This window comes from Semicossyphus pulcher, unplaced genomic scaffold (assembly GCF_022749685.1).
Source record: "Semicossyphus pulcher isolate SPU_LCO1_2020_fin unplaced genomic scaffold, fSemPul1.0.p SCAF_16, whole genome shotgun sequence".
In the NCBI taxonomy this organism is placed as follows: Eukaryota; Metazoa; Chordata; class Actinopteri; order Labriformes; family Labridae; genus Semicossyphus; species Semicossyphus pulcher.
In genome coordinates, this window is record NW_027211670.1 from 26,476,435 (window position 1) to 26,495,000 (window position 18,566).

At 46.2% G+C, this 18,566-nt stretch overlaps 2 protein-coding genes across 3 annotated transcripts; both read right to left on the bottom strand.

Annotated features, from left to right (window-relative positions):
* Positions 1 to 1,187: 1,187 nt before the first annotated feature.
* On the bottom strand, positions 1,188 to 7,046 carry LOC138593093 (microfibril-associated glycoprotein 4-like). Its single transcript, XM_069663930.1, is given in 6 exon segments — positions 1,188 to 1,441; positions 1,580 to 1,747; positions 3,340 to 3,436; positions 6,055 to 6,093; positions 6,264 to 6,416; positions 7,041 to 7,046. Coding segments are annotated over 6 exon segments (717 nt in total).
* A 1,983-nt stretch (positions 7,047 to 9,029) lies between these two features.
* a1cf (apobec1 complementation factor) lies at positions 9,030 to 17,078 on the bottom strand. 2 transcript variants are annotated; one of them, XM_069664012.1, is made up of 12 exons: positions 16,962 to 17,078; positions 16,652 to 16,786; positions 16,430 to 16,560; positions 16,065 to 16,303; positions 13,597 to 13,761; positions 13,163 to 13,260; positions 12,822 to 12,959; positions 12,308 to 12,452; positions 11,509 to 11,729; positions 11,134 to 11,270; positions 9,744 to 9,898; positions 9,030 to 9,184 (listed from the first exon to the last, which is right to left on the bottom strand). In XM_069664012.1, exons 1-12 carry the CDS (start codon positions 17,061 to 17,063, stop codon positions 9,030 to 9,032), a joined length of 1,821 nt encoding a protein of 606 aa, XP_069520113.1. In that variant the 5' UTR covers positions 17,064 to 17,078. The 2 variants fall into 2 exon arrangements, with proteins under 2 accessions (XP_069520113.1, XP_069520111.1); XM_069664010.1 differs by having other exon boundaries at positions 11,509 to 11,753.
* Between the last annotated feature and the right edge of the window lie 1,488 nt (positions 17,079 to 18,566).

Here is an 18,566-nt window from a genome sequence, read left to right on the forward strand (position 1 = left end):
GGCCTCGATAACATCCTGAATATCTGCAGAATGTTGCAGTGACAATGTTCGTCCTTTGTTATTATGTAACATCATCTATTACGACGGTTTATTAGGGCCACATTAAAGAAAGAAATACGAGAAGTTATTTTATTAGAATGAAGTCATAACTTCAGACTGTTGTTAGCCTAAATATGATAAATATGAGAAGAGCAGCAGCCGCCGGCACTAACATGAGGAAGGTGAGAAGTATAACGTCACAGTGAACATCTTGTGGAGTTCTGCTGGTCAATGATCGCACAGGAGGCTTCACACAACTTGAGCAGGCGCTGTATTATTGAACACAGCCGGTAGCATTTAGCATAGCATACATGTACCTCTCGAGAACATGCGAGATCTCCTGCCTAGTAATGTGTGAGCACTCTATACAGCTATCAGTACATTAGTATTTGTTCACAAATATGAAATACTTCATCTTTCTGAACATCAGCACCACTTTGTCAGAACTATCAGGACTCATGTCAGCGCAGGCGACTGGCTGCTCTTCTGACCCTTCAAAATAAGATACAGGCTAACCATAGCCTAAAATTACGACTTTATTATCGTGATATTATGACTGTTTTTTTTTTTCCTCAATATGAACCCTAATACTCCGTCGTACTCTATGGCCCTGATAACGTCCATAAAACATCCTCTGAATGTTGCAGTTAAAACATTTTGTCGTAGTTTAAGTTTTAATATCAGAAGAACTTTATTTGAAATGATAAACATCTTTAAAACGTTCTTTGAATATGAGATTAAAACGTTTTCTTTCAAACACAATTAGAACTTGTAGGTAACGTTAGCCTTTATGGGAACGTTCCCTGCTGGGCTTCTGTCTGAGTGTTGGTGCTGCAGTGAGGTGTCCAGCTCTACTGCTGCTTGTTGTTGGGCTGAAACATCAGACGCCTGAGTGCTCATCATGAGCCCATCGTCCATGAGAGAATCTGGACGGTAAGATACAGTGAAGGTCACTTCAGACTTTAATCAGCACCTCGTTTATTATCGGCTCATAATAATTCACATCAGAGTTTAAAGCTTGTTTTAAAAGCTTTCTGAACACCTGGTTTTTCCTTTTGCAGCAGCTTCCACATGACCAGAGAGGGGGCGTGTTTCCCCTCTGAAGGTTGTGTGTAGATCAGCTGCAGATGTTGGTTGGTGCTGCAGAACTACTGCACAGGACGGATCTTCATGCTGATGCTCTTCAGGGAGTAGTTATAATCTTTCCATTGTCTCCAGTCGACTCCAAGAGCAAAGAGAGTGTCATCAGCCCCCCAACGATAAACCCCGTTTGGATTTGTTAAGTGACATTGATTGTACTAGAACGCCCCCAAGTATGTACGGGCACAGCTTCTCTCCCACGGGTCCTGGTCTTTGTCGAGGGTGGAGAACTTCTGTCCGTTGTGATAACTCAGAGAGTCTCCTTAAGAAACACAACAAGGGTATTATCAGCACATCAATACTAATACAATATTATTGCCAACACGACTACTAAACCAAGCAGCAGTCACCGAAGTAAACACATTTTCAGAGACCTTCCGGAGATCTCCAAAAGACTCACCCGCCCCTCCGTCAATGAATCCAGATACATTCAGTCTGTATCCATAGGTCTCAGGGTCGATGGTGAACGAGGTGTAACGAGCAAATGCTTTGTTTCCACTGAAGTCCTCCATGTCCACCAGCAGCTCGTACTTCTTCCTCTGAGTCAACTGATAGATATTCTCAAGACCTGAGAGCACACATAAACATAAACATGTCGGGCTGATGAGTTAAAGTCTTCCACACCACCAGCTCATACCTGGAGCTGACTGTCATGTTCAGGCCCGGTCACACCTGCATTTCAAACCTCAACATGTCACAGTGAATTATAAATAAATGTGAGATTGGCTCAAGCAAAAATCCACCAACATCTTCAAATCAAGCTGCATAAAGTCACATGGATAACAAATAACGAGCAGTAATGACCGAGCTGAGCGGACAGAGAGTCCAAAAGAGAGGATATTAGCAGTGTTCCTCCATCCCGTGTTGCGACTCCTTTTTTCCATTTTCTTCAGATACCTGAAACACCTCAACTGGCTCCTTTTGATACGAAGGATCAGCAGCTCTAGTCTGAGCTCCCTCTGGATCTCCGAGCTCTTTATTTCTAAAGCTAAGACCAGCCACCCTGTGGAGGAAAGGCATTTTGGCCGTGTGTACCTGCAATTTCATTCTTTTCATCTCTACATAATGGTTTGGTTCAATGCCTGTATTCCTGCCAATACTGCACCAACCCACACTCGTGAACAAGACCCCAAGATACATGATGTCCTCTGCTTGAGTCAGTATCTAACTCCACACCGCGAGGCAGCAATCCACCGTTTTCCAGAAGAGAACCGTGTCCTCAGACTTGGAGGTGCTGACTCTCGTCCAAACACTTCACACTCGTCTGCAAACCGGCCCAATGGCTGCTGGAGGTCACAGCTTGATGAAGCCAACAGAACCACATCATCTGCATAGAGTAGAGATGGAACTCTGAGGTCCCCAAATTGGACTCTCTCCCCCGGGTGCACCTTGAGATCCTGTCCATGACAATCACAAACAGGATCGGTGACAAGGGGCCCCCACCACTGGGAAAGTGGATGACATGGTGTAGAGGATATGGACCCAGCTCTCATTTTGGTCGTACACGGAACAGATGACAAGTAGCAACAACCACAGTATTCCCCAACCTTGGGGACATGATCATGGACCTTCTCCAAGTCGACAAAACACATTTAGACTGCATTAGCAAACTCCCATGACCCTCCCATCAGCCCTGCAGGGTAAAGAGTTGGTCCACTGTTGGATACAGAAGGAACAATGCAGATAAGTCCTGGCTGTGCGAGGTTTAAGGATTGTCCGGAGCCTCCTTTCAGCACCCTGGAATAAACTCTCCTGGAGGCTGAGCGAGTGATACCCTGATAGTTGGAGCACACCCTCTGGCCCCCCTTTTAAAAATGGGAACCACCACCCGGTCTGCCACTCCTCAGGCACATCCCAGACCACCACGCGACAATGAAGAGACGTGTCAGCCATCACAGCCCAACAATGTCCAGAGCCTTCGGCATCTCAGGATGAATCTCATCCACACCTGTCGTCTTGCCTCTGAGATGCTTCTAAACTACCTCAGCGACCTCTGCCAAGAATATGAGGTGAGGCCTCCCCTAGATCCCCTAGACTCTGCCTCCTCATCAGAGACAGCCACTGAACATGTCTGATTGTTCCTTTGCTGTTCATGAAGTCACATTATAAACATCACTGTTTAATGTTTAAGCTTTATGACTGCTTGGTTTAGTTTATTACCGAGCCAGTACTCTCCAGCAGCGCTCCCAAAGCCCATCTTGTACTGATCCCAGGGTCTGTAGAAGTTCACCGAGCCATCCATCCTCCTCTGGAACACCTGAGAGACAGGGTGGGGGGTTTATTAGCTTCCACACAAGGAACCTGCCAGCTTATATTTCCAGACAACACAGTTGTGTTACTGGTAAGCAGCAGGAATGAGTGCCTCTTTGCTAGATGTTGATGGTCAGTTCTGACCTTTAAACCAGAGGAACCGTTCACAAAACAGTGACAAAACAGCCAATTCATTGTTAAAAGGTCATAAATATAACTTGATTTCATTAAAGATCAAAAATGTCTAAATGGTTCAGGTGTTTCAAGAGATTAAAATGCTTTAAAAACTGTTCATAGGTTAAAAACTCACAAATATCTTCTTGCCAGAGTAGTTAATCTGTGATCTACCTGTTAAGCCTTCCGAGAGATGATGTTTGTGATTGATTAGTCATGCCTGTAGAGACCGGGAGGGGGAGCTCTCGGCCACGATCCCTCATTCTCAATGAAGCTGCCAGAGAGGAAGCATCGTGTCTGAGCGTCTGCTTTGATATTTCCCTTTTTCAGGTATGGAACTAATTTTATCTGCATTTAAACTGTGAAACATGTTTGATAACCTGTTCGCTTGTACTTTTTTATCATGCAGACCGAATTTAGAGTGTTAACAACATTTTAAAGACCGTTAATCGATGTACTGGTTAAAGCTAGTTTAGCCCCGTGTTGTCTGCCGCCACCATGGCGCCGCACGAGGTCAGTGTTAGCGCGACTCGGTGTGTATTTATATCTTCTGTTTAGCTCAGCGGAGTATGACACGGTGAATAAACATGTTTATGATCGATTTCATTATTTGTGTAATTAGTTACTAATGCATGTTTGAAGTCATTTCTGGAGTAATTGTGCTTCATAAGGAACAAGGAAAATTGCGTAAAGGGAAAATACTGTTACTTGTGTCCATCAAGATATTGTTGTTTAATTTTGATACATTTAAATTGAAAGATTAAATTCAACCTGTTTTGGGGAAAAGTGGAAAATGTAAATTCACTTGTTTAATACCTGTGAAAAAGAACAGCGAAACTAAAGAAAATTATATTGTAATATTGACCTGTTAAAGGAGGAAAGTGGATATTAATGTGAAAGTGTTGTAATCTAAAGCGTGTAAATAATACACATTCTCGATGAAGCTGCCAGAGAGGAAGCATCGTGTTCGTCTTCATTGATATCTCCCTTTTTCAGGGCGCAACAAAGAGAAAGAGGTAACTTCCCAGCTAATGCTAATGTTGGCTTAGCATTGGTTAAAGCAGGGGTCGACAATGAGCACAGTTTTCCACGGGCACTCTGGAACCCTGAAATTATTTATGTCGTATTATTTTAACGTCAAATTCAGTTCCTCCTTATGTAAGGATCCTCATTACTGAATGTGTGTTCAGTTGTGGAACTATTATAAACTCATAAAAATAGACCAAAATAATCATGTGGGTATAAAGAGGCTTCTTTCACCACTCTTTGTTCAGCATGAATAAGTAGTATTAGCTGCAGTTGCGTAACTTCCAAGATATGTTACCTACCATTTCAGACGCTGTTCAAATGTATGTTTGATCAGCGTGTGAGAGTCACTTTTTCAAACGAAGTGTTACCGTCTCCTACCTCCTACTACTCCTACCGGCTACTTCCTGTAGCAGTTAAAAGCAAACAGTCCGCGGGACGTCCGCTCCGTGAACGGTCCGTTTATGTAGCCAAAAGCTAACGTGCACCCGGACGAGGAGCCGCTGACAACGGGAATACACACACTTACTGCCACCTCACGTAATTGCCCGTCTGACTCGATCCTCCAGCAGGTGCATCTGTGATGACACACAGACTCTGCATGCACAGCCGTCAGTTCTGTGCTCTCATTAAAAGCTGCACTATGTGATATCAGACGGACTGTTCCTGTTGTTTTATGTGTGGGAAACACAGCTATGGGTGTTGAGTGGCTCATCAACGTGTGTGTTTATACTAGTCCGCCGTAGTTTGCTAACGTCAATTAGCATGTTGGAGTAGCGTGTACGTGTTGACAGCAGCAGCCAAAGTACCTGCAGTGATGCTGACATCGGACGAAGACGTAGTAAGTAACTAGTCCCGTCCATCAGGACCGTGAATCTCGGGAGGGCTACTATATTGTTGACATTGTGGGCTTGTGGATCCTACTGGCACACCGGGCCCGTTAGATAGTTAATCTACTGCCCCGGGGGGAAACATACCGTCGGACCGGTGCTCATGTGGAGCCCTGGTTAAAGGCAAACGTTGTTTGCTGTTTCGACCAAGCGATTGGTACCTAATGTTACCAAATATGATGTTTTCTTTGAAGAATGGCCCGATGTCACGACCTTTTATCTTTGCAGGTGCTCAGAAGTGGAGAAGCATTAAGTGATACCGGTTTCTCAGATTCCCCACGCATCTGAGCGTCCCGCCCTGAGAAAAATGGCCGCCGTGTGAATATGCTGATTAGGAACTTTAAGCTTTTAACGTTCCAGCTTTTTAAAGTTCAGCCTACTGAGAGGAACCTTCCCACACAGAACCACACCCACTTCAAACCTGTTCTCAGGAGAGCACACAGAAACTGAAAGGACAATATTTAAACTTGGATTATGAGATGCTAACTATCGTGTACATGTGACCCTAGATTACATAGTTCTATAATATACTCACCGTCCACTGTCCCCCCTCCGAGTCCATGTCACAGTACACCTACACACAAACACACACAAACACACGCCTGATCCATTCATAATTATTTAACACGTTTATCTGTGCCACAACCAGTGCGGCTGTTGTCTGTTGTAGAACCTCATGGTCGCCGAACAGTCAACGTTCTCTCATCTGAAGGTGAACCTGCGACCCAGAGAGGGGGAACGTACCTGGACAGCAGACGTGGATCCGATGGGATAGATGGTAAACACTCCACTGGGCCGGCTGTTGTCATTGTTGTAGATGTCACTGCAGTCGAGCGGCAGCGCGACCTGACTGCTGGTCAGCAGAGGAGCCAGGAGGACGAGGACGACTGATGGCAGCTGAACAGGGGAGAGATTCACGTTGTGATTCATCCAGCAGTCAAACACACTCAGGTAGGAGAGTCACTGAGCATCAGGCTCACAGGTGATGTGGGTCTGGATCCAGGGGGGCGGGGGTTGCAGTTTGAGGTGCTACACAGCGTTAGCTTTCAGTTGCTTACACTGTGCTCAGCTGACCTAAAGTAACCTCATGTTGTCTCTTGCTTCTGAGAACTCGTGACTCTCTAGAACTTTCTTCCGGACTAATAAGGTTCTGTCTTGTCTCACCTGTTCTTGGTTCTTTGGCAGGTAATAAAGCAGCACATTAATACAACAGAGAACAAGGCCAAAGATATTTATTGAAAATTAGAGTAAAAATAATAAATTCTTTAAAACAAGTGAAGGGAAACAGACCGAAGTAAACTCTGAATCACAGCCGGACTCCGTCAGATAATAGAGACGGATCTGTGCGCTGCTGCTTCCTCAAAGTGTGTTAAAGATGTTTCTCACAAAGCAGTGAGACCTGGAGCGAACACACGTGGAGCTCCTCAGAGGAGCTCTCCGTACGGATCAGAAGAGAGTGAAGAAACCGCACGTCAGGGGAAAGGATCACTAACAGGCAGCTACAGTTAGAAACAGACGTACCTTCATGGTCCCATTCTGCTGAAGTGAGATGATGACTCAGACTGCCTGGACCCTCTGATATCTCTGACAGTGATTCTGTATTAACCATTAATGACTCGTGTGTGTGTGCGTGTGCGTGTGCGTGTGCGTGTGCGCGTGTGCGTGTGCGTGTGTGTGTGTGTGTGTGCGTGTGCGTGTGCGCGTGTGTGTGTGTGTGTGCGTGTGTGCGTGTGCGTGTGTTTGTGTGTCATAGCATTGCTCAATCTTTGTTGGCCTGAGATGTGGTGGAGTTTGTTTTCTGACTGACAAAGTGAAAGGTGTGTTTGCATGACAGACGGCAGGCTGTGATTGGTTGTCATGACTCCCCTCAGGATTCCTGACCGTGTGATTGGACACTGAACACATTCAGACAGACGGATGACGTCGTCTGAAGCCGACATTATGAACGTGTTGTTGACGTGTGAAATAATTGACTCCGTGGAGGATCTGCTGAGAAGATCAGAGTTTCTTTATTTTGGGCAGATTACAGATCATGAAGCGTCACAGTTTATTAAAGCCGTTTCTTTAAGATATGAAACTCCTCCAGAATACCCACAATGCCCTCTGCTTGTCACAGATTTATGTTGATTCACTTTCACGTCTTTCTTGTTTCCAGGTTAATTAGGGAGAACGCACAATAACTCTTCCACAAAGCTTCTGGATATCGACTCTTTTCCGGGTATAAAAATAAGTTGTAAGTGCTTCACACACTTTAATACTGTCTCTGCTTCAGCATGTTCACAGCTCGACGTCAGCGCGTGCTGTCGACCGCTCAACTCTCCAGAAACCGACAGGAAACAAAAAGAAGAAACAGACGTGGAGTCAGACTGAAGAGTGCTGCGGACGAGGCGTCCACTTTGCTCTGCATCCATTTTAACACAGAACACAGCTCCTACTCCCAGCCTCCACCAGGGGGCGCTGCTAACACACGGCGTGGTGTTTTTCTCATTACAAAGGCGGAGCTGAGTTTCAAATGTTAAAACACTTTGTTGTAGTTCTTCATTAAGACAACTTCTTACTTGTAACCGTCATAAACAGACAGCGATATAAAAGCTTCACCTGGATGCTGTGAAACAAACAGACCAGAGAAGCCGTTAAACGAACAGGTGTTACAGAAGAGTGTTAAGATGTCGGCTTTGGAACAATGATGAAATAAAAAAATCTAGTTTTAGATTTCAGTGAGTTTTTCTCTGAAACCTTTTCAAACTGAAGCTCGTCTGCGCTCAGGTGGTGTCATTAACTTTATTAACTTTCTCTTGTCGTCCTCGCAGCATCAATAAATCAATCGCTCTGACAGAAAAGGCTTCGATTGTCTGTCTGACGGTTTCTGTTTGTAAAGACTCAAACATGAAACGTTCGTGCAGTTACACATTTACTGTGACTGACATTTTTCTACTTTTTGGGCTGAAAGGAAAAAAAACGCTGAAAAAGTCAAATATTCATAACGTCCAAAACTAAACTTTAAAGTTGAAAGACATTCAAAGAAACTACAAATCCCAGACATCTCAGACGATAGAAACTGAATCGGCTTTTTTATCCATGTTGTTGAGTGTAAACAAAAAAACTAGAAACTTTCAAACAACCATAAAACTACAAAAGATAGCTGAGCCAAACATGAATTCAAACGTCAGCCAATCACAGGCTGTTACTTTATCCATCAGATTAATCACAGATTCAGATAAAACAGGAAGAAGATGCAGAAAGAAAAGATGTGACAGGATTTGTTTCAGGGCGACTGACGGGAAGCGTTTCCCAGCAGCTTGTTTGTCTCGACGTCCTCAGAGGTTCATTCTGTCTGCAGACACCGAGCGCCCAGCAGCACACAGAGGCCGACACACTGTCCTGTTTCGACGGGCCCATTAACTCTTTACTAACCAGCCGATCAGAAAATGACTTTAAACCTGATTTGAAATTAAAATAAGCAGCTCAGTGTGAACGTGTCGTCTGTTTGTCTTGTTGGAAACCACTGCTCTAGAAGACGCCGTATCCGTCGGTGTGGCGTGTCGCCACAGCGAAGGCCGGGTATCCTTCGTAGGTGGTGTAGGCGGTCAGGTCCTGACCCAGAGACACGGCCTGCTTCAGCTGGGAGGCGACCGCAGACGAGGCCGGGCTGGCCAGAGTGTAACCTGAGGAGAGACGGAAACATTCACCAGCCGCTCACTGAAACACAAGCTGTCGGGTAGGTTCGTCCTGTGTTACAGCTGCAGCTGAAAGAGTTATTCTGCCCCCTTGTGGCCACATCGATGAGTGCAGTGTCATTAAATACAGTAATACACATGAGAAAGACTTTCCTGACAAAGTTAACAGTGTTCATTAAGTTCAGTTCATCTCCGTGAGAATAAACGGATTCAGACGTCCTCGTGTCTGTGCCGCGGCGTGTCCTTACATTAACCTGGTGAAGGACTGCACGTGACGTGACCACGACCGTTTCATGATACAGGTGTTAATCAGCAGAGAAAAGGAGTTCAGTTCTGAGGTGGAAAATATTTCTTTATTCTTCTTTCTCCCGAAGCATCTCATGCACCCCCGTTCTTTGAGGGTGACCCTTTGGAGGGCCCGACCCTCATGTTGGGAACCACGGGACTAAACCTGCTAACAGTATTTAAGTAGGTGAAAGAGTGAGAGTCTGTTAGCAGGTTTGTAGAGTGAAGAGTTAGTTGGCTTCAGGTACGGACCTTCACATACCTGGGAAGGCTACTGAGGCCACAGCTGCAGCAGTAGCACAGCCGGCGTCTGCGGCGCCCTCTGTCTGCAGGCCGAGGGTCTGCAGGGTGTGCTCGGCGGCGTGGACTTTAGCTTCTTCTACAGCCGCACAAAGCTTAGCAGGGGTGAAGGGATGGCTGCAGGGAGACAGACCCAGTCACATAACGAAGCAATACCTGATCAAAACGTTTCAACAGCAGTCATGTTACGGCAAGCAGCGAGGGTCAGCTGATCAGTCATGTGATCAGTGTTCTATGTTTGCTTTTTAAAGACGTACTCTGTTTTCGTGTCCCAGTGAACTCTTACTGGACCAAAAGCTTCTCATCGACTCTGAATCGATGCTCCAACATGAACGTGCACACACGTTTAAAGGCCCTGGAAACTCGGCCTCAAATAGCAAACATGCATACATGATATCAGAGCTGAGCGTGTCATAAAGCATCCACAAAAATCGGAGTGAAAATAAATGTTCAGAAGCACGAGACAAACATTTGGCTGTTCAGACCATTCCTCAGGACTGTGTAGGCGTGGCAGCTCCCGTGTTGATTGACAGTGTGATACTGAGCGCACAGCTGATGGAGGCATGTGGATCGTTGACACTGCGTGTTAGAACTGCACATGTATGCCGATGTCAGCGATGCGGAGCGGACCCTCTTTTGCCGTTAGAAGTAAACTGGTCCCGCTGTTGTTTATGTGGTTGCCAAGACTTCACGAGTTCACTGTTTCAGTGCTCTTCCTCGATGAGGAGAGGATGGACGATCGTTGATTTGAAGCTGAAATCTCCAAAGAGTCGTTCAATTACAACTTCTGAAGCAGCGGCTGCAACAGTTCACTACATGTATGTGGCGGAAACACTGCTGCTTCTCCAAGTCCGCTGCATTTACAACATAAAAGAATGACACGTTGTCATCTCAGATGGTGGATGTGCACCAGGACAGCACACAGGCATGATGGGAAAAAGGCGATCGTTAGGTAACTACAGCAGGTTTGTGCAGAGACGTTCAGGGTGTGTGGACACGAGTTAGCTCAGACTCAGAGAGGAAGATCGATCGCGAGCTGAGAAGTGTTATTGCACCTGTGAGGGCGGGGCAACTGCTGTTGATTGGCTGAAGGAAATTTATGATGTGATGAATATCATACATAACCACGCCCGGTTTAACCCCAGCATCAGGGAAGTTAACGCAGAAGGAACGGCAGTAACTCGAGTTTGGATTAAAATTAATTTCTAAAACTTTTAAGATGTTTACCAGCGTGTCGAACCCGAGACAGGCGGAGGAGTACGAGTGGTACGAGGACTAGTATTAGTGATGTGAGTAGAGCTGGAGGCTGCAGTGGTTGCAGCAGGAACAGCAGAATCTGAAGCAGCACTTACACGTTGGGGTACTGCGTGGCCAAAGCAGGGATGGTGATCTTATAGAGGAAGAGCTGTCGCTGGTCCGGACCGATGGCAGAGTGGAGCTGATACACGGGCTGACCCCAGTTATTCTTCTGGCACAGCTCCTCCAGAACCTGGCAGGCAGACAGACAGACAGACAGGCAGACAGACAGACAGACAGGCAGACAGGCAGACAGTCAGACAGACAGACAGACAGACAGACAGTCAGACAGCTTAGCTTAGCGTAGCTCGTCTTTATTGTCTCTTTACAGCAGCTCCTGATGGAAGGTCTATTTTGGATTCAGGTCCATGCTGGTGACTAAGCTAGTGTCATCCTTGAAGTGTTTCTTGGTTGTCAGGTGTTTCAGTTACCTGTGGTGCAGGTTTGATGGCAGCAGCCTTCAGGCTCATGGCAGCAGGGTTCATGGGGGTCAGCTCCATCCCCGGCAGCAGGTCGTACAGCTTCTCCTCCGCCTGCTTGTCCGTCTTCAGGCCGTAGGAGGCGCCGCCGCTGCCACCTCGACCCACAGCTCCGACCCCGGAAGCGTAGGCCAGGTAGCCCCGCCCACCCAGCCCCCGCACCCCGGCAGCCCCTACAGGTACAGTCATGTAAATTTCTACAGGAGACCGAAAAGGCAGTGAAATCAATCAAATCACCGGAAATCAACCGGGAAGAAGAATCAGACAATTATTCAATCACAGTGAACAGGAACACGTTAACCCTGCAGAGGTCATCGGAACAGCTCGTCTATCACAGGGTGATTTTATGTTCGATTAACGGCGAAGCTTCACTTTGATTCAGTGGATCACATCAGCACATCGGTCACAGCCAGAACCTAAAGTTTGTTCTGAACTGTGATTCGTTCTCTTTGACTTTAAAACCACTTAAAGCAGAATCATGAACATTGTTTGATTGTTGAATTCATTATTCCAAAAGCCCCGCCCCCTCAGGTGCAGTCCAGCTCTTGTTACACACTCATCATATTCACAGGGCGGCCTTTGGCCCCTGACGACGTGCTCAGGCTGAAGCTGTTCTACTGATGTCCTGTGAGCTTTTTCTCCTGGAGCATTAGTCATTCTGTGTGTGTGAGTTTGAGCTGCGCAGAAGATTCTCATTCACCTCTTCTGTTTATGATTTGGACTTGAAGTTACAAAGTGTGTCCGTCCTCACCTCTGACAGACGGCGTCCTGATCAGACCTCTACCTCCAACGTGTGTTTTGGCCGCTGGGAAGCGGAACTGACCCGGTATGGCTGCGTAGGCCTGAGGGGCGTAAAACACGGGCGGACCGAGATACGCTGCCGAGGGGTCGTACACCTGCAGGAGAGGAAAGACAAGACGTGACAAGAACAGTGACTCCTCCGGTCCGTGGTCCTCTAGCGCCACCATGAGGTAACATTTGTAGGCTTTAGTCACAGAAGTTGATCTTGTTCGTCTGTTTTAACTTTTGATCGAGGTGTTTGTTGAGAGTTGAAATTGAAATATTAATCATGATGATTTTTTGGCCTCCTCACACTGCAGTGACGTAAACAGTCCACTAGATGGAACTGTTTCCCGTAGTGACAACGAGCATCACACTACCTCTCTCAGTTGCCTTCAGGCTGCAGCTGCTCTGCTGATGTTCAGTGAAGTGTTTTAATAAATTCAGGATTCACGTGAACCTTTGTGTTGCGTTCAGGGTCCTACCTGTCCCAGAGTGTAGGCAGCGTAGTCGGTCTGCAGCAGCGAGGCTCCCCGTCCCCCCGTCCCTCTGGTGTATCTGACGTAACTGTCCTTGTCCACCGGCTTGGCCAGAGTCACCTCGATGGGAGAGCCGTCCACCACCTGGAGGGGAAGCAACAATAAATACACTCTCCACTAAAGTGAACGTATGAAAGTATTTGAAGTGTTTGCTACGATGCATGATATCTTTGGGTTAATGTTACGGCTGTAGATGTTTAAAGCTTGTCATAACTGTAACTGTTCTGCAGCAATAATCACAAAAACAAAAGTTCGGCTTTGATGCATAAACGTGTTCACTCTTTGACCTTTCCGTTGAGGGCGTTCATCGCACTGATGGCGTCTTCTCTCTGAGTGAAGTGGACGAAGGCGTAGTCTCTGATCTTCTTCACGCGCTCCACTGCACCTGCAACACAAGAAGCTCTTCAAGTCTGAAAGTTTGGATCTTTATTTTGACTTCTGGAGCTGCAACGTTTAGTTAGCTAGTTTTAAAATAACATTTGGATAAGAGAAATAAAACGTGACAGAAGAAGACGAGAAGCAGCAGACTCAGACAAGCCCCCCCCGAGCTACTAACCACTATATAAACACCACTACATTACTGTCACAAAAACACTGTGAGATATAAACGTAAAAGAAGATATAAAATAATCCGTCATGTTATCTACCTGTTGTTGCATTCAGGGACGCTCGTCATCTGAGCTTTTAGAGCTGACAGTTGGATTGTGTTGTGTTCAAGTACCTGGTCTAAGGCTGTTAAACTCCTTCTCGATGGTCTCCTCGGTGGTCTGCAGCATCAGGTTCCTGACGTATAGTATCTTGACGGTTGCCATGGTATCCTCGTCCACCTCCACCTCAGGCTCCGCCCAGTCCACAGCGATGGCGTGACCCCACAGCTGAATCCGACCTGAGAGAGACCACAGGTAGGTTACCTTTGTCGTCACAGTGTGATTGGATGTTGCCTGGCAACAATAAGAAGTCGTCTCTCGGCTCACACTGCACCGTTCTGTACAAACTGAGTTTTGGTACATTTTCATTCAGACATTTATGTTATTTCTTTGATCGATGATTTTTTAATCATTTGCCATCAATCTTAGCGAGGAAATTACTTCACCAAGTGTTGCCTAGAAACACAAGTATCAGTGAGTCAGCAAACAACGAATGTGCGTACAGAAGCAGTCAAGTGTCTCATGACAAAGGTCGTCAGATCCAGCTGTAAGAAGCGGCTCTGAAGGTGACCTCTCTGCTCCTGTCTGGAGCTTCAGGAAACAGACCGACTGAACCAAACAGGAAACGGACCGACTGAACCAAACAGGAAACACACCGACTGAACCAAACAGGAAACAGACCGACTGAACCAAACAGGAAACGGACCGACTGAACCAAACAGGAAACACACCGACTGAACCAAACAGGAAACAGACCGACTGAACCAAACAGGAAACACACCGACTGAACCAAACAGGAAACAGACCGACTGAACCAAACAGGAAACGGACCGACTGAACCAAACACGAAACAGACCGACTGAACCAAACAGGAAACGGACCGACTGAACCAAACAGGAAACGGACCGACTGAACCAAACAGGAAACACACCGACTGAACCAAACAGGAAACAGGAAACAGACCGACTGAACCAAACAGGAAACAGGAAACAGACCGACTGAACCAAACAGGAAACGGACCGACTGAACCAAACAGGAAACACACCGACTGAACCAAACAGGAAACAGACCGACTGAACCAAACAGGAAACGGACCGACTGAACCAAACAGGAAACACACCGACTGAACCAAACAGGAAACAGACCGACTGAACCAAACAGGAAACACACCGACTGAACCAAACAGGAAACAGACCGACTGAACCAAACAGGAAACGGACCGACTGAACCAAACACGAAACAGACCGACTGAACCAAACAGGAAACGGACCGACTGAACCAAACAGGAAACGGACCGACTGAACCAAACAGGAAACACACCGACTGAACCAAACAGGAAACAGGAAACAGACCGACTGAACCAAACAGGAAACAGGAAACAGACCGACTGAACCAAACAGGAAACACACCGACTGAACCAAACAGGAAACAGACCGACTGAACCAAACAGGAAACACACCGACTGAACCAAACAGGAAACGGACCGACTGAACCAAACAGGAAACACACCGACTGAACCAAACAGGAAACGGACCGACTGAACCAAACAGGAAACGGACCGACTGAACCAAACACGAAACAGACCGACTGAACCAAACAGGAAACGGACCGACTGAACCAAACAGGAAACACACCGACTGAACCAAACAGGAAACACACCGACTGAACCAAACAGGAAACAGGAAACAGACCGACTGAACCAAACAGGAAACAGGAAACAGACCGACTGAACCAAACAGGAAACGGACTGACTGAACCAAACAGGAAACACACCGACTGAACCAAACAGGAAACAGACCGACTGAACCAAACATGAAACAGGAAACAGACCGACTGAACCAAACATGAAACAGGAAACAGACCGACTGAACCAAACATGAAACAGGAAACAGACCGACTGAACCAAACAGGAAACGGACCGACTGAACCAAACAGGAAACATGGAGCTTTAAACATGTTTACGGTTGATCCAGATAGCCACGTTCACTCCCATCATTTAGGGTTTATCTTATCATCCCACCAATCAGAGCTCCTCTTTCATTGGCCACCGACCCAGTAACACGAGCTGTGATTGGCTGCTGATAACACAGGCTCAAAGTCAGTCAGGAGACATTTTTTATCATGTTGTCTTTACTTTTACGAGGTGTTAACGATTTCAGGTAATGTTGGTATTTTGGCAGCCTTAAAATAGCTTGCATACATCCCAGCGCCACAGAAACCAAACGTCAGTTTGCTTCTGTTAAACCAACTTATAAAAACTTCATAGTTGCTGCAGAAAAAAGGAAAGTTAATTGAAGGTCTCTGCAGGTCACTCTGGCAGCATGACTCAATGGATGGTCCCTGGTATAACGATTGTTAGGACACGTAGCTTGTGTCGATATTTGTGCTCTGGGTTTGGTCATTTAAAAATAAGGCTTGTCAAAATAATGCTTTAATTTATTAGAGCATCTTTGAAAGTACTGAAGAGCACAGGTTCTGTTCTCAGCTGTATGATCACATGACTTACATTTGACAGTAAAAGCTTTCAGTGTTTTGAGTCTACCTGGCAGCAATTTGCGTCGAGCCATTGCAGCCGCTCTGTGGCTCTCGTACTCGACGAAAGCGAAGCCTCGGTTCTTGGATTTGTCGGCGGCGCTGGGGTACACGATGACATCCACAACCCCGTCGGTGACCTTCCTCATCTCAGACAGGATCTCTTCACGCTTCTTAGTTTTGGGAATCCCGCCCACAAACAGACGGCAGTTGTCCACGCTGGCACAGACTCCAAGCAGACGGCCGTTTCTGAAGGTCAGAAGAGAAGCACAGTGATGAGCATGAATTCAGACAACAGGAACTGCTGGCCTTTGTGTGTGTTGTTTCTCATGAAGTGTCAGGAACATTGGAAAGATGAAAAAATCCAACCCTGACCTGATCTCATAGTTGTTGAGCTGCTTCATGGCTGCCTTCGCCTCCTGTTTGGTGCTGAAGGTGACGAAGGCGTAACCTCTGTTGTTCCCATTAAAGTCCATCATCATCCTCACCTCGTAGATCTTACCGAACTGTAGACAGGACCAGAGAAATGCCCAGACGTGTGAGACGAGCTAACTTTTGGGAAACAAGAAATGATACTTAAAACTTTCCCTCGCTCACCTTCTCACACAGTGGGACCAGTTCGTCTTCAAACAAATCTCTCGGCAGTTTCCCAACAAAGATCTCACTCCCTCTCTCGGGCGGCGAACCATCCCAGCCAGGCGGTGGGCCGCCGTACCGCCGCTGGCCATTCTCCTGCAACACATCCCCAAAATAACACCACATAAATATATCCAGTAAAACAGTCGTAATGCTACAGATACACACCAGAGTCTGTTCTCTGAAAGTCCTATGTATGAGAACCAAAGATCAACCAATGACTTCATCAACGTATACAGAAGTTTCAGATGGATGTGAAGCAGTCTTTCACCTGCAGCAGTTGGTATCCTGTGCGCTGCATGAGGGCCCGCAGTGCCGCCTCCTTCTGCGTCCCCGCCAGTCCGTCCCCGCTTGCTTTCTGATTGGATTCCATTGGGTGTGATTGACAGCGATACAAAAATCAGGTAAATTAGGGGTGCTCACTGGAAAACACAAACAAACGATACTGATTATTTTGAGAGTTTCTCAGTGGAGAGGGAGCCGTTTCTAAATGACCCGAACACAACAGGCAGGTGCTGAAATGTGGATCTCACTTTGTAAAAGCCTTTTTCTAAAAACATTACTTTCTAAAATGTTTGTTCAATGCTCCGACTACGCAGGAAACACTGTGATAGGTCACGGATCAGTCCCCCGACCAGCAGGGGAGCTGCCTCTCTTTGAGGGAGGTTTTAACTCGGTGTGACTTGGCGTGACTCGGTGTGACTGGTCGTACTGGGCAGCTTCCAGGTTTTAATGATTGTAACGATGTGGCTGAGGAGCAGGATGTTCCTGATAAACAGATCATTGCTCTCATTTCCTTCCCTATCAAATAAAGATTACATAAAACAATATATCCAGGTGGTGTCCACACTGTGACCGTGTGTCCTCACAGAGCTGCAGATCCTCTGACCTGCTTTCCTGCTCAGAACAACAGATAGGAGTCGTGTTTTGAAGCGGGCACCAGTGAGGTCAAGGTCTGTTCTGTAATCATTGACAGACTCTGGACAGGCTGCAGCCAGACTGTCCCGCTCACTAAGTGGAAATATAAAAGGCTTTACATGGGAACCACATTTATTAAACAGACGTCTCTGTTTAATACTTTGTAAGACCCTCAATGTCATAAAACCTGTGACCTTACCCTAACCCCCAAACAACCCCCAAACAACCCCCAAACCTCAAGGGGAACTACAAACAGGGAAGGATGCAGGGTTGCATTTATTCATGTGAAGCTGCTCAGTGGCTCAAAAGCCAGAAGAGTTCAAAGTTCATCCTTAAAAACGTCCTTCATTTCTAAGAAAAACTAAAACACTGGACAGCTTTGTAAAAAAGAGTCCGTCCTTTCTATAAATGGCCTACACCGTAAAACGTCCTCCCTCAGTTATCATGTACTCTAAACGTCCTCCCTCAGTTATCATGTACTCTAAACGTCCTCCCTCAGTTATCATGTACTCTAAACGTCCTCCCTCAGTTATCATGTACTCTAAACGTCCTCCCTCAGTTATCATGTACTCCAAATGTCCCCACTTTGTAAAAACATACAAACAAAAAATGCGTATTCATGGCCTGATGAATCAAGGTCGTATAATATAACAACCTCTGTGTTAGTTCAAATATCAATATGCTTTATTTACATCAATGGGCATCGGCCTCTTCACTGTTTGTGTAAGAAACATCAGATTTACACCTTCAGCAGGAAGCTGCGCTCGGAGCAGAGAGCAGCAGAGGGAGGAGACGACGTGTGGCTCTACGTGTGTTCATTACGTTAAAATAAAAAAGCAGTTTCTCCTTTACTGAAAACACACTTATAAATAAACAGACAGCTAAGTGGCTACTTTAAGCTAACCCTTTGAACCTTGAAGAAAAGGTTGATGTATTCAGTATAATGCAAAACAGCTTT